Source organism: Mus musculus, chromosome 16 (genome assembly GCF_000001635.26).
Source record: "Mus musculus strain C57BL/6J chromosome 16, GRCm38.p6 C57BL/6J".
NCBI classification, from domain to species: Eukaryota; Metazoa; Chordata; class Mammalia; order Rodentia; family Muridae; genus Mus; species Mus musculus.
The window spans coordinates 21,455,150-21,470,039 of NC_000082.6; the positions used below are offsets into that span (position 1 = coordinate 21,455,150).

The window sequence follows — 14,890 nt, forward strand, 5'->3', positions numbered from 1 at the left end:
TTAGGTAATAACATTTAATAAATATTTAGGTATTTTCCTAAGAAAACTTAAAAACATTTTTTTCTAAGGTTTTAACTCTTTAAAATTTTGCTTTCATTATTCAGTTCATTTGCTTGGTCAACCCTTTCTATCTGGATAGCATTAATGTAGATTTTTAACGAAATCTTTTTTTTGAAAATCTATTTTAATAATTTTAAATGTTGTTTTCTGCATGTGGGTGTTCTTGCCTGCACATGCAGCAGTGTGTGTGTAGTGCCTGTCGAGGCCAGAAGAGGGTGTCAGATCCCCTGGGACTAGAGTTTCAGACCGTTGTGAGCTGCCTTGTGGGTGCTGGGAACTGAACCTGGGTTCTCTGAAGTGCAGTTGGTGCTCTTAACCACTGAGCCAAATTTTTAAATGAATACATTTTGAATTTTGGAGTTTTCAGAGAAAATGTCCTTTGGGGCTGGGAATGGCTCAGTGGGTCAGAACATTTCCTGCGTGAGTGAGAGAACATCGCTCAAGTCCCTAGCACCCACATAGAAGCTGGCACGGCTGAACCTGCCTCTCTGATGCCAGTTTTGTGGGGTAGAGGCAGGTGGATCCCAGGAACTTTCTGGACAGCCAGTCCAGCTGAACAGTGAATGTTAAGTTCAACAAGAGGCCCTAGCTAAGAAAACAAGGGAAAGAGGACACTGGAAGTCGTCTAACATCCTTCTGTGGCCCCTGCACAAACACATACAGGCATCTGCACCTCAGTCATAGACAGAGACACAGACAGACACACAGACACAGATAGACGTAGACAGACAACACACACAGACACGCACACATAGACTCACAGAGACAGATAGACAAGCACAAACACACAGACACAGAAAGACACAGCACACATATACAGACACACAGAGACACACAGACACAGACAGACAGACAGACAGACAGACATACTCCTTCCCTATATCCTAACATCTTAGAAATAGCAAAAAAAAAAAAAAATTCTGGGATTGTAGGATAAGGCAGCTTAGAGATAGTTTGTTTATGTTTTCTTGTAGGTCGTCCTGTCTTATCTTAGTATCTAACTCACTTCCCTTCTTCAGATCAGAATCAAGCACTGCGGCTCTGCCTGGGTAGCACCAGTGTTGGAGGGCAGTATGGAGCCATCTCTGCCCTCAGCATCAACAATGACTGCTCAAGACTTCTTTGTGGCTTTGCTAAAGGGCAGGTAAGATGTACAGATGTTGAATAGCATCTGAATCTCTTAGATCTTGAAGAGCAAATGCATGTGTGTGTTGTGAAGCAGTGCACATGCCTGTTAGTGCCAACCTGAGGCCTATTAGTGTGACCTTCATCTTACGTAGACTTTAAATAATTGTTCCTGACTGAACTAGAACCTATAGCTGTTCTAACAGTGTCCATCTTTTATAAATTTGTCCTCTTACGGTAGCTGTACATAAACGTGGCTGCTTCCATTTAGTTTTTGAGGAGCACGCGCTCGTGTGTGTGTGTGTGTGTGTGTGTGTGTGTGTGTGTGTGTGTGTGTATCCCTGGGTGTGTACGTGTGTAGAGTCTGAAGGACAGCATTAGCTATTATCTTCAGTTATTCTAGAGTAGTGAGCCAGGGCTGGAATTACAAGCCACGCATGCCATAGCACCTAGCCCCCTCCACCTGCTTTTGAAAGACTTATTTTAAAGTGTGTGTGCTTCCTGTGTGCATTCTGGGAAATGAATTCAGAGCCTTTAAGAGAAGTGGTGCTCTTCACTGCTGAGCCATCTGCCTTGCTCCAACACTTGTCATTGTCATATGTGTTGTGCTGATTGAACACAGGTTCTCACGGCTACAAAACAAGCGTTTTACCAACTAAGCCCCCTCCCGACCTCTGTGGCCACTTTTAAATATACTCATATTGCTGCGTTCCTGGACAGCTTTGGCAGTTTCTTCTTTGTGGTGATAGGTCATGGTTTCCCTTATTCCCTGATCTTTGCATCACAGCTGGTTCGATGTGATGCCTTTTGTACATTTTTAATCCATGCTCAACAGAGTGACTTATCGGGTAAGGAGGAAGGCAGGCAGTGAGGATGGAGTAAAGACACAGTGCTCTAATGTGGTCTCAGTTGGTGGGTGTGTTTAACCTGATGGCTTTCTGCCTGCAATGTTTATAGATGAGGAATGGGTTATTTCAGCCAAAAGGCAGGATACCTAAGTCCAAAAGCAATACATTTGTTTTAAAGCCTTTCCTTGTCTTACAGATCACCATGTGGGATTTGGCCAGTGGAAAACTTCTCAGATCAATAACAGATGCTCATCCTCCAGGGACCGCAATCTTGCACATCAAGGTGACAGCTTGACTCCATGTGTTAACTGTCCTTATTGCTAAGCCTCTGTAGCCACATTAAATATTTTGATAACCAGAAACCCCTAAATTTATTTAACACGAAGTTGGATATTATTTGATGAACCCAATGAGATATTTTCTCAAGGTAAAAGCCAGAGATGGGCTGGTATGAACATATACAGCTTCAGGTTTAACTGAAGTCTAGCAATAAAGAGTAAAAAGGCCAACTCAGTTTGGCAGCAGAGAAGCAATACTTTGCTAAAAACCTCATATGGAGATTTTAAATGGTCTCATTACCTTGTTCAATTGGCCAAGATTTTATTGCTGAGGGGTGAACGGCTGCCCACTGTTGGGCGGTGCCCGAGGTTTGAGGCGCCAACTGTGGACGAGCCAGGGCTTAGAGTATATTTAGAAGTAAGTCGTTTGGTTTATTTTTTTTCCAGGCCTCTAAAGGGAAAGCAGTAAGGCCGGAGTATTGTTTTTTTCCTTTTTACTCTCAGGCCTGAAAAGCATAAAACTGACTTGGGTAACAGGCTTCATTTATAGCTCATGTGAAGCCTGCCTTTTCATGCTGGCGAGCCCATGTTCAGAAGCATAAAAGGTAAAGGACTCTATCAAGGGGATTCTAAACCCAGCTCTTCTAGATTTAATCATGTGCATACTTGGTTGCTTAGCTATGCAGCTCTCTTATCCACACACATGCTTTTTAAAGCCTGTAGCATCTGGAGCTTATAGATCTGCATCTAGGTTAGTTACAAAAGTCTTCTGTGACAGAGCAGCACTGAAGCGTTCAGTAACGATGCACACAGCCAAGATGAGTCAGAGACTCTCCGCTCTCGGTGCACGAAGCTGATTTATCTCAATCTCTTTCTATAGCACGTGCCAACTTCTAATGGTGCTGTTGTCTGCAATGTTTTATCTCTCTTAATATATTAAGATCTTTGAAATCAGAATCTGTTCGTCACTTATTTTTATGTTTTGCCCATAGTAATTGCTCAATAAATGTTTGCTTGAAGTAATAACTAGTCTTTTTGTAGGGAAAAAAAAAGAGATTATTGGGTGATAGAATAAGAAACAAAAGAATTATAGGTGTATAAAAAAATGGAGGGACACAGCTGAGATTAAAGTGCAGTTCCAGGAGCTGTGTAGTCGGGGAATGGTTTCAAAGTAGGCTTTGCAGGCACTGGCATCAGAGAGACGCGCATGCCTCAGGGTAACTGGAGTCAAGGACTAACATCTACTTGCCTTTGAGTAAGTAACTCAGCCTTTTCCAGACGGTCTGATTATCATCGGCAGCCCAGGCTTGGATCCTGTGTGTTAGCATACGTGTGTAAGTCTACAAATGTGCTTCCTCTGCACTGGAACAGACATGTCACACACACACACACAAACATGTGCTTCTGCCCTTGGCCACCTTTTGTATCTCAGCTATCTCAGAGTAAAAGAGGCCGGTTCAGAGTGAACTCAAGTTCATTCAGGCGTTGTGAGGCAAGTCCCTGTAAATGACACAAACTCCATCATTTCCTTTTGCATCCAGTAGCATTTACCGTAATGCGCCTCACCTTGGAACTGTCTCACTGGGAAAGCTGTTATTCTGAGTTTTGCAAGTTAGGTTACAGCCATTCAGATAGACTCTAGGAAGAGTTTATTGTAGATGCAGCGGCTGTGCTCCTTGGCCACTCAGAACACTTACACAAGCGAGTTTATTTCCCAAAGACCCAAGGATCTTACTCGTGTCTGTCTTTATTAAAAAGTCATCAGCGGCAGTGTATCTGCCTGGTCCTGCCCACTTAGTACCAAGGCAAGAACACCAGGGTTTTTATCAACTCAACCTAGTTTCCCCTTTTATCCTGTAGAAAGGTTGTTTTACTTTTAAAACAAGTGTTATGTATTTATTTATTGTGTGTGTGTGTTGCAGGGAGGGGTGTGTGCTACCCTGTGCTTGTGGACCGTGGGACAGCTTGTGGGAGACTGTTCTCTACGTCTACCACGGGATCCTCAGGAATAGACAGAACTCTTGTCATCAGGCCTGGTGATGGGCGCCTGTGCCGTCTGGGCCATCTCACCCCGTTTTGCTTTTAGAAAGGCTCAGTTATTTAACGATACTGAGTTAATATTGATGGAAGTAAGGACAATTTGTACACATACAGTGATGAACCAAATCTGGGTTATTTTAGATATTGAATGTGTATTTTGTTTTCAAACTTTGTAATTTTTTTCCTCATGATCTACGCTTGCCTGATTGCTTTAAGAAAGTAAAGTCCTTCTCTGTTTAGTTCACAGATGATCCAACTCTTGCGATTTGCAACGACAGTGGAGGCTCTGTTTTTGAACTAACATTTAAGTAAGAGACTAATGGACCTTTGTTGAAAAATGGAAAGACTTGCTGTTTAATGGTTTGAAATTGAACATGGGGACGTCTGGCAGGTCCAGGTGTTTGCAGATAGGTTCTGGCTCTGTTACAGTTACCTGGGGAGCTCTATACAACATATGGGAGTTTAGACCTGGGCCAAACTGGGATTCTAGATTCTAACTCCCCAGGGGACTCTTTTGTGCTGTCAGGTTAGAATCTATTCTGGATAGCTCACTAATTTTAGTGTAGGCTCCAAGCCCCCGTGGTTATAACATATAAGTACAAAAGGGTTTTCCTGTCTTAGAATTGACCCGCTTTAGTTGTTAAATAGGGACAAAAATTGTCTTAACCTTGAAGAATATTTGTGAAGCCAAGGTTTAAAAAGTGTAGAATAAAATGTGTAATGTGTATTTTGTTTTCATAAATTCTCAAGGTTAATGTCTATATTTCTTTTTTTAAGAGTTATTTATTATTGATATATTGAGTACATTGTAGCTGTCTTCAGACACACCAGAGGAGGGCATCAGATTTCATTACAGATGGTTGTGAGCCACCATGTGGTTGTTGGGAATTGAACTCAGGAGCTCTGGAAGAGCAGCCAGTGCTCTTAACCGCTGAGCCATCTCTCCAGCCCATATTTGTTTCTTACTTTTTTCATAACTTCTTAATTAATTGTCTCAGCACAAAGTAATTGCTGAGACAATATGGCTCATTTACCCGGGTAATGTCTACTGAGCATCTCCTGTTTCTAGACACCAGAGCTAGAGTTAGAAAACAGGAATAGTTTTCTTAACTATTAACAGAATAGTTGGGGTAAGCATAGGGAGACAGGAACAAACAGAAAAAGAAATAGCATAACCTCAGTAGGTGTGCATGTGTGAGAGGACAGACCGTTGTGCGGGCAAACACTTGGGTGTAACTCAGGAAGGCTTCTGTAGAAAGTATCAGCAAGTGACAACTCTACAGGAAGAACCCCAGGCAGACTCATCCACACAAGGCCAGGAGGCAGGCATGAGCGGGGATGCAAAGAAGCCAGTGTGGCTGGAGTATGGCTATCGGGATGACAGCGTTTGAAGAGGAATGAAGGCAAGAGCCAAGACATGAGTAAAGAGTTTGTTATACTTTCATACAGAGGCAGGTCTGTAGAATGTCCTTACTAGGAGAGTGGCAGATCTGTCCTGAGTAGTGAGAAGATGCTACCATCCTGTGTATTGTGTAACTGACTGTGGCTGCAGTCAGTCAAGGTGGAGGTGACAGTGTCTTGGATTATCTCTGAATCGATTGTGAATGTCTTACATTTTCAGGAGAGTGATGGGCGTGCGAACGTGTGAGTCTCGGTGCCTATTCAGCGGCTCCAAGGGTGAGGTCTGCTGCATCGAGCCGCTGCACTCAAAGCCCGAGCTGAAAGACCATCCCATCACGCAGTTCTCACTGCTGGCCATGGCGTCCTTAACAAAGGTAGGTATGCTTAGAAGACAGAGCCCTTAGCTCTAGAGACTTTGAACACCGTGTGAGAGTTGCAAGGTAAATGATGAGAATCATATGTACTTTCTCCTCTAGATATTGGTCATTGGGTTGAAACCATCCCTGAAAGTGTGGATGACTTTCCCCTATGGACGGGTAAGCACCACTCCATTTTGTTGGCAAAGGGAAGGAGCAAGTCAGGCGGGTGGAGGGACTGATCTTCAGGGTGAATTCTCTGCAGTTGTTTAAAAATCCAGCTATGGAAGGGCAGCGAGCTCCCAAAGGCATTGGCTGTGAAGAGCAAGCAGGATAAAGTGGCGTTTAGGAGTCATGCTAGATGGTACCTGCTGTCTTTAATGTGTGAAGCTGTTCTCTCATGAGTGGCATTTTCAGCTCTCTGGTCTCTGTGTTGCTGTCCTGCTTCCACGCATGTGTTTTCTTAGGCTCATTCACTGCTCCTGGGATGTACCACCGATAGGCAGACTGGTATATGCAATTCAGTGTCTTAGAACACAGTGAGACAGCTGTGCCGAGGCAGGGCCATGCCCACTGTGTGCTGCTTTGACACCCTGAGTTGGCATACCCCACTGTAAAGTCACCATGGATTGGTACTACCCATGCTTCCTATGGTTTCTGACTCTGACATCTGTCACTTTAGAAGATGTTATTATTCAGGGAGTACAGATGGTCCTAAGGGTTTGTGCTTCTGTGGATATGAGCAGCCACACTGTACAGATATGTTAGCTTATTATTACTTTCTAAATGAGGCGGCATAGCACATGTTTGCGTAGTACTTACACTGAATTGTTAACTGTTAAAGAGACAATTTAAAGTACATGGGAGAATGTTCATAGGTTATATGCAAATATGTTGCCACTGAAATCAAGAGTTAAGCCTGGAATAAGTCCCTGTGGATATCCCAGTTGGCCTTTTCTTTTGTTCCTGATGTTGTTTGTAAGAGAGTTGGCATCTTCTTTGGAAGGGGATGAATGCCATTGTCCTAGTTGCTTTTGTATTGCCGTGAAGAGACACCATGACCAAGGCAACCTATAAAAGAAAGCATTAAATTGGGGGCTTGCTTACGGTTTCAGAGTAGTCCATGACCACCGTGGTGGGAAGTGTGGCTGAAGACAGGCAGGCATAGTGCAGAAGCAATAGGTGAGATCATAAGTTAGAGGCAGAGAGGGGGAGGGGGAGGGAGAGGGAGAGACTGGATCTAGTGTGGGCTTTTGTTACCTCTGAGCCCTCCTCCAGTGACATAGCTCACCTACTCATCCTTCCCAGACCTTTCCACTAAGTGGAGACCAGCCAGTCACATATGAGACCGTGGGGTGAGGGTGCAGTTCTCATTCTGAATCAGTCACAGAGAGTGAAGACACAGAGCCACGGCTGGGTAGCAGCAGCCAAGAAACCGAGCAGGATGGCTCTTGTCTCCTTGTTGGGGTACTGTTGTATTTCAGCACCACAAGAGGCAGTCAGTCTGTCCTTCGGGACGGCAGAATGAGAGATTATCATTTATATTTCTTAGGTCAGCCTCCTTGACTCGGTGAGGCTGTTATCATGATGTCTGGCTCTTCATTTGTTTTATTGATGCTTTCATTCATGAACCTTTCCAGACAGAGACACTGAAGGAACTTTACTGAAGTACTAGTAGTCCTGCCATCCAAATCCTACTGCCTTCGTTCCACTGCATCTCCTTTATTATATATCTACCCATCTTTCTACCCAGCAAGATATTTTAGCTTTTTGTTTGTTTGTTTGTTTTGTTTTGTTTTTCGAGACAGGGTTTCTCTGTATAGTCCTGGCTGATCCTGGAATTCACTCTGTAGACCAGGCTGGCCTTGAACTCAGAAATCCACCTGCCTCTGCCTCCCGAGTGCTAGGATTAAAGGCGTGCACCACCACACCCGGCATATTTTAGCTTTTTAATAGATTTCAGGGTAAAATACAGAAACCAGCACCTTCTACCTCGGACATTAGCATGCATATAATTAGCTAGAGTTTCATATTTGTTTAGGTTCTGTTGGTATAAATTTATTCATGATAAATATACAAATCTTGAGTGTATATTTGTTGAAGCGGGGCAGATGCATGTACTTTCATAACCAAACTCCGGCCAAGATAAGCATCATGACCCGCAGCCCATACCTTCCCTGTAGCTGTCCCTCCAGTCCCTGCTCATTGCAAGTCTTGTGGGAAATCGGGGAAGGTTTTACAAAGCAATAGTCAGATGCTATTTTTAAACAGAATTTTTACTTTGTCCTTCTGCTGGTTAGCTGCAGTGACTGTTTCCCCATCTTTTCTTTCACTCAGATGGATCCTTCCAGTGTTCCGCTGCTGGCCTGGCACTTCGTGGCAGTGAATAACTCTGTGAATCCCATGCTCGCCTTCTGCAGAGGCGACATGGTTCACTTTCTCCTGGTAGGACGCAGTGGGGTGGTGGGTCTCTTGTAAAGCTTCATAAAAATACATTCTCCCAGATTCACTGGTAATTTAATGTTGTGTCAAAAAAAAAATCCATGTCACTGTCTTGTCTTTGTAGAGAGAGAGTGTAGCCTGTTTAATTGTATTTAAGGCTTTAATGTTAAAAATGCAAAAGCTTGAACTCTCTTGGCTTTTTAGTCCTCAGGGTTTATTTCTTGGTTATTTCTTCTTCAGCTAACAAATAATCAGTGGTTTGTCCGTTCGTCTATCACAGTGCCCCATGCGCCCTGTCACGGTGCGCTCTCTCTCATATTGTCTTCAGGCCCTTCCTTTTGACCCCTTCATGGCCGATCGCCTCCCCAGTGTAAACCACACATGCGTTTGTCCTAGACTCCGCATGGCTTCCCCACTAGTCTCTTCACTCACACAGACACCTGTCAGCAAAGCTCTGGGCTTCCCACTTGTGCTGCTTGTGGTCAGTGCTGCCTTCTCTGCCTCCTGAACCGGCTCTGCACTTTAGACCTGTCATGACAGTGAGCGCACGGAAATCCTCCCCTAACCTCTCTTCCTCACTGAGCTGAGTACTGAGCCTAGACGCTGACCTCCTGTTTCACTAGCACAGGTAGAGCTGGTCTTAGGGAGGGTGTGAAACTGAATCTGTGGGTGGATTTAGATTAGAGTCGGGGAAACTTCGGGCCCATGTACCACATGTGCATGGTTATGGATTTTGGTAAGTAAATGTTTAGTGGAATATCGTCATGCTCATTCATTTATATTTTAGTTTTTTGAGACCAACTCTCATGTAGCCCAGGCTGGTCTCAAACTCATGCTGTACCCAAGGCTGGCCTTTGCCTCCTGACTCTCCTGTCTTTGCTTCTCAGCTGTTAGGATTATAGGCATGCGGCACCATGCCAGCCTACATGTTATGTATGGCTGCCCTTTCACTGCTGTGGTGGAGTTAAGTAGGCCTGATAGCCTGTGTGCTCTGCAGAGGCTGAAGTATTTACAGACAAGTTTGCCAGTCCTCTAGCGGTGTCCCTGATCTATGTAAGATCGCTTGGATTGGCAATGAGCCGAAAGGCACCAATCAGAAGCCATTGCATGGTACAGCCAGGAAACATTCAGGGAAAAAAAAAAAAAAAACCTCTTGTGTAGAGTGTGACTTAGATCCCAGCATGCTGAGTTAGAAATGAAAGTGGGACTCTCAAGTGTTTCACTAGGATGCCCAGCGAGCAGACAGGAGAGGAAAGAACAGATGAACATTGTTAGGGCAGAAGGCAAAAGGGCTGCAGACCTAAAGAGCATCGTGTGTTAACTGTTGCACAGCACAGTAGCTGTGGTCATCAATGTGTGGAGACAGCTTCATCTGGGTTCACATCTCAGAGGTTTTGTGGGCCTTGGGTCAGTTGGCCTGTGGCCTTTGACCTGTGGGAAGGTACTGTATCATAGTGGGTTCATATTGTAGGGCAAAGCTGCCCACCTCATAGCAGCTGTGCAGAGAGAGAGAGAGAGAGAGAGAGAGAGAGAGATCTACAGTGACTTCCTTCTGTCCAGGAACCCCTATGTCTTTAAGATGCTATCCCCTCACCCCTTCAACCCCTCTGCTGCCCCCTCCAGCCCTAAGTAATGTCACAGGCCAGTAAGCCAGTCTTTAGCACAGGAGTCTTTAGTGAAGACTTAACTAAACCACAGCTCTGATTTTGCTGGGCACTCATGAAAGGCCGAGGAAACAGAAAAGTCAAATGGAAGGGTGGTTCTTGTAAAGGCAGTAGAAGGGGAGGGGCAGGCAGAGGGATGCTCTACAGGAGGGATGGAGCCTTTGGGGCAGTACCAGTCAGTCCTGGGGCAGTACAGAGGCTGAGAATGATCATGGAAGGCAGGCTAGAGAGTCAAGCACTGGACACAGAGTGGTTTGCCAGGTCCTTGTCAGATGTCTGAGTAGCAGTGGAATGGGGTGGAGGCTCCTTGATAAAGAACTGGGTTTTTGGAAGAGCAAAGTCGTCCAACCATAGTGCTCAGCTGTGCGGGGAAGAGTGTGGCTAAACAATGTCTGTGAGAAGCAAACCGAGGGATCTCTGTTTAGGGAATGTTTTTGTTTTAAAAAACAAAGTCAGAAATATGTTTGAGAGCAAATGAGGTTAGCAGATCTTTTAAAGGAGCAATTGATTTCGCTAGCAAGGGAGGGAAGATATTAACCAGGTTGGGGACAGAGTTTGTTGGAAGAGGACTGTAGAAAACCTCTGGGAGTAGGTGGTGCTGGCATCTGTTTTACAGTTAATGAGACACTTTGTACCTGTGGCCCGTAAAGCACAGCTTGGTGCCACAGATGGGAAACCGAGAAGGAAGTGACTCCCTCCGCATGGTTACAGCTGTGCAGCTGAGCCTGTGGCCAGAGCTCACGTCCTCACAGGCACGTGACAGTGAAAGGGGGTCAGCATGCCAAGAGATGGGAATAGAGGGGCAGAAAGGAGCTGAGCCTTAGAAGAAAGACATGTGCTGTAGTAAGCTCGGGAAAACGCAAGCTGAAGTGAATATTAGCACCTCAGGTGCAGGTGAGCCTGTCGCTGTTCACCTATGCAATAGTTTCTCTCACAATATTTTCAGATTATCTATACTAAATGGGAATCATTATAGGTGGAGTACAGATATTTGAAAAAATTCCTTCAAGTACTATTTGCTATCTGGGCTGTCTTCATTCTCATCATCAGGTTAAGAGAGATGAGTCGGGCGCAATACACGTCACCAAGCAAAAGCACCTTCACCTGTACTATGACCTGATCAACTTCACTGTGAGTACCACTTGAGCCATCTCTGTTGATTTCCTGCAGGGCCCACGTCAGTGCACACCCCCAGCATGAAGTGCTGTGCTGTGCCGTGCCGTGCTGAAGCAGGAGGCCTGACTTGGCTTTGAAGCTTTGAGGTTTCAATGCCAGGTCCTCACTGCCTTTGGCCCAGTTGCCCAAAGTCCTGCTGAACAACAGCAGGGAAGGGGAGAGTTTTCCTGAGTGTCCTAATACCCCAAAGGGGAGGTCAGGTTCAGAGCCCAGGTCTCTTCAGTGGTTGCACTGCGTTCGTTGTGTGTGGACATGTGTGTGCTTTTGAGCTTTTCCTAAGGGATTCAGTATGTTACTATTCTTTTTTTTTTTTTTTTCCTTTTTTTTTCCATTTTTTATTAGGTATTTAGCTCATTTACATTTCCAATGCTATACCAAAAGTCCCCCATATCCACCCACTCCCACTCCCCTGCCCACCCACTCCCCCTTTTTGGCCCTGGTGTTCCCCTGTACTGGGGCATATAAAGTTTGCGTGTCCAATGGGCCTCTCTTTCCAGTGATGGCCGACTAGGCCATCTTTTGATATATATGCAGCTAGAGTCAAGAGCTCCGGGGTACTGGTTAGTTCATAATGTTGTTCCACCTATAGGGTTGCAGATCCCTTTAGCTCCTTGGCTACTTTCTCTAGCTCCTCCATTGGGAGCCCTATGATCCATCCATTAGCTGACTGTGAGCATCCACTTCTGTGTTTGCTAGGCCCCGGCATAGTCTCACAAGAGACAGCTACATCTGGGTCCTTTCAATAAAATCTTGCTAGTGTATGCAATGGTGTCAGCGTTTGGATGCTGATTATGGGGTGGATCCCTGGATGTGGCAGTCTCTACGTGGTCCATCCTTTCGTCTCAGCTCCAAACTTTGTCTCTGTAACTCCTTCCATGGGTGTTTTGTTCCCAAATCTAAGGAGGGGCATAGTGCCCACACTTCAGTCTTCATTCTTCTTGAGTTTCATGTGTTTAGCAAATTATATCTTATATCTTGGGTATCCTAGGTTTGGGGCTAATATCCACTTATCAGTGAGTACATATTGTGTGAGTTTCTTTGTGAATGTGTTACCTCACTCAGGATGATGCCCTCCAGGTCCATCCATTTGGCTAGGAATTTCATAAATTCATTCTTTTTAATAGCTGAGTAGTACTCCATTGTGTAGATGTACCACATTTTCTGTATCCATTCCTCTGTTGAGGGGCATCTAGGTTCTTTCCAGCTTCTGGCTATTATAAATAAGGCTGCTATGAACATAGTGGAGCATGTGTCCTTCTTACCAGTTGGGGCATCTTCTGGATATATGCCCAGGAGAGGTATTGCTGGATCCTCCGGTAGTACTATGTCCAGTTTTCTGAGGAACCACCAGACTGATTTCCAGAGTGGTTGTACAAGCCTGCACTCCCACCAACAATGGAGGAGTGTTCCTCTTTCTCCACATCCACGCCAGCATCTGCTGTCACATGAATTTTTGATCTTAGCCATTCTGACTGGTGTGAGGTGGAATCTCAGGGTTGTTTTGATTTGCATTTCCCTGATGATTAAGGATGTTGAACATTTTTTCAGGTGCTTCTCTGTCATTCGGTATTCCTCAGGTGAGAATTCTTTGTTCAGTTCTGAGCCCCATTTTTTAATGGGGTTATTTGATTTTCTGAAGTCCACCTTCTTGAGTTCTTTATATATGTTGGATATTAGTCCCCTATCTGATTTAGGATAGGTAAAGATCCTTTCCCAATCTGTTGGTGGTCTTTTTGTCTTATTGACGGTGTCTTTTGCCTTGCAGAAACTTTGGAGTTTCATTAGGTCCCATTTGTCAATTCTCGATCTTACAGCACAAGCCATTGCTGTTCTGTTCAGGAATTTTTCCCCTGTGCCCATATCTTCAAGGCTTTTCCCCACTTTCTCCTCTATAAGTTTCAGTGTCTCTGGTTTTATGTGAAGTTCCTTGATCCACTTAGATTTGACCTTAGTACAAGGAGATAAGTATGGATCGATTCGCATTCTTCTACACGATAACAACCAGTTGTGCCAGCACCAATTGTTGAAAATGCTATCTTTCTTCCACTGGATGGTTTTAACTCCCTTGTCGAAGATCAAGTGACCATAGGTGTGTGGGTTCATTTCTGGGTCTTCAATTCTATTCCATTGGTCTACTTGTCTGTCTCTATACCAGTACTTTCTTGTGACAAAAAAACATTGCCAAGTTTTCTCTCTACCTTATCTCTTAGTGTCCAGGGTGTCTTGGTTTAAAAAAAAAAAAGAGAGAGAGACTTTTCTTTCTGATTCAGTGTTTATGTTTTCTTCTTCAGTAGGTTCATTTATCCAGTAAATGTCTGAAATTTTTTTCTTTCAGTAATACATAATATTTTAGGATATGTAGTTGGTATAGTCAGATTTTAAGAAGTAATATATGATGCATAAACTTAGTTGCATGACACATTTTTCAGCAAAGTCTTCCTAAATTATTCTTGTCTGTTGGTCCAGAACTCCTGGGCTCAAATGTTACTCCTGCTTTAACTTCTCATCATCTAGGATGGTAAGAGTGTACTACCATGCCACCATGCCACTATGCCACCGTGCCACCATGCCACCATGCTTGGCCCACACCACTCTTTCAAACTCACTCATACTCTACTGACTTAGAAATAAGCAATAGAAATGCTTAGTGAAAGAAGCATTTAGTGAGGGCTGCAGTTTCAGAGAGTGGGTCTGTGACCATTGGTGGGAAGCATGAGAGCAGGCAGGCAGGCAGGCAGGCTTGGTGCTGGAGCAGTAGCTGAGAGCTCACACCTAATCCACAAGTTGGAGGCAGAGAGAGAACTAATTGTTAATGGTGTGGGATTTTAAAACCTCAAAGCCCACCCCCAATGACACACCTCCTCCAACAAGGCCACACCTCCTAATCCTTTCCAAACAGATCCACCAACTGGGGATCAAATATATGAACGTCTGAGCTGTTCTCATTCAAACTACTTACACATCTGTCATCCAAAAACCCAAAAGTGGAAGTGCTCCAGAACCTAAAACTTCATGAGGACCAACATGGTAGCACAGTTAGAAAAGTCCACACTTGACATTGTGTCGTGAATTGTAATTAAAATGCAGGTGCACACAAATGCTGTGTGAGTCAGAGTTCTCTAGAGGAGCCGATAGATAGGATTTGTTTATTTGTTTGTTTGTTTAACGGGTCTTTATTAGGGTGTGTTTCTTTTAAAATAGATGTTATTTCAGTGCCAAGAGTTGTCCTCTGACCATCTGGGTTTATGAGGTTGAAGTTGCTGTTTTTCTTCACTAATATAAAAAGTTGAAACATTTGTTATTGCACTAAGGTCATTTGTGCCAATATGTCCTTCAAAAAAAGTCTTGTAAAAAATGCAACATTCTGCAATATATTAGAGCTCTTAGCCTTCCCTTATGCAAGCAGAGTGTCATCTGACACCGAGACACTTAGCACTGTTTTCTGTGTATCTCAGAGCTGCTCTTACTGTGCCGCTGTCACTGTTGAAGTAAGGTCCTTG

At 44.3% G+C, this 14,890-nt stretch overlaps 1 protein-coding gene across 6 annotated transcripts in view; it reads left to right on the plus strand.

Moving 5' to 3' along the window:
• Positions 1–14,890, plus strand: part of Vps8 (VPS8 CORVET complex subunit) — a 221,564-nt gene that overhangs the window by 32,032 nt on the left and 174,642 nt on the right. For all 6 annotated transcript variants that reach the window (NM_001285893.1, NM_001285894.1, NM_001081366.1 and 3 more), the window contains 7 exons: positions 1,080–1,204; positions 2,230–2,316; positions 4,592–4,659; positions 5,973–6,126; positions 6,229–6,288; positions 8,446–8,553; positions 11,265–11,345. In NM_001285893.1, the coding sequence (NP_001272822.1) occupies positions 1,080–1,204; positions 2,230–2,316; positions 4,592–4,659; positions 5,973–6,126; positions 6,229–6,288; positions 8,446–8,553; positions 11,265–11,345 (683 nt within the window). The remainder of the gene's footprint in view (positions 1–1,079; positions 1,205–2,229; positions 2,317–4,591; positions 4,660–5,972; positions 6,127–6,228; positions 6,289–8,445; positions 8,554–11,264; positions 11,346–14,890) is intronic.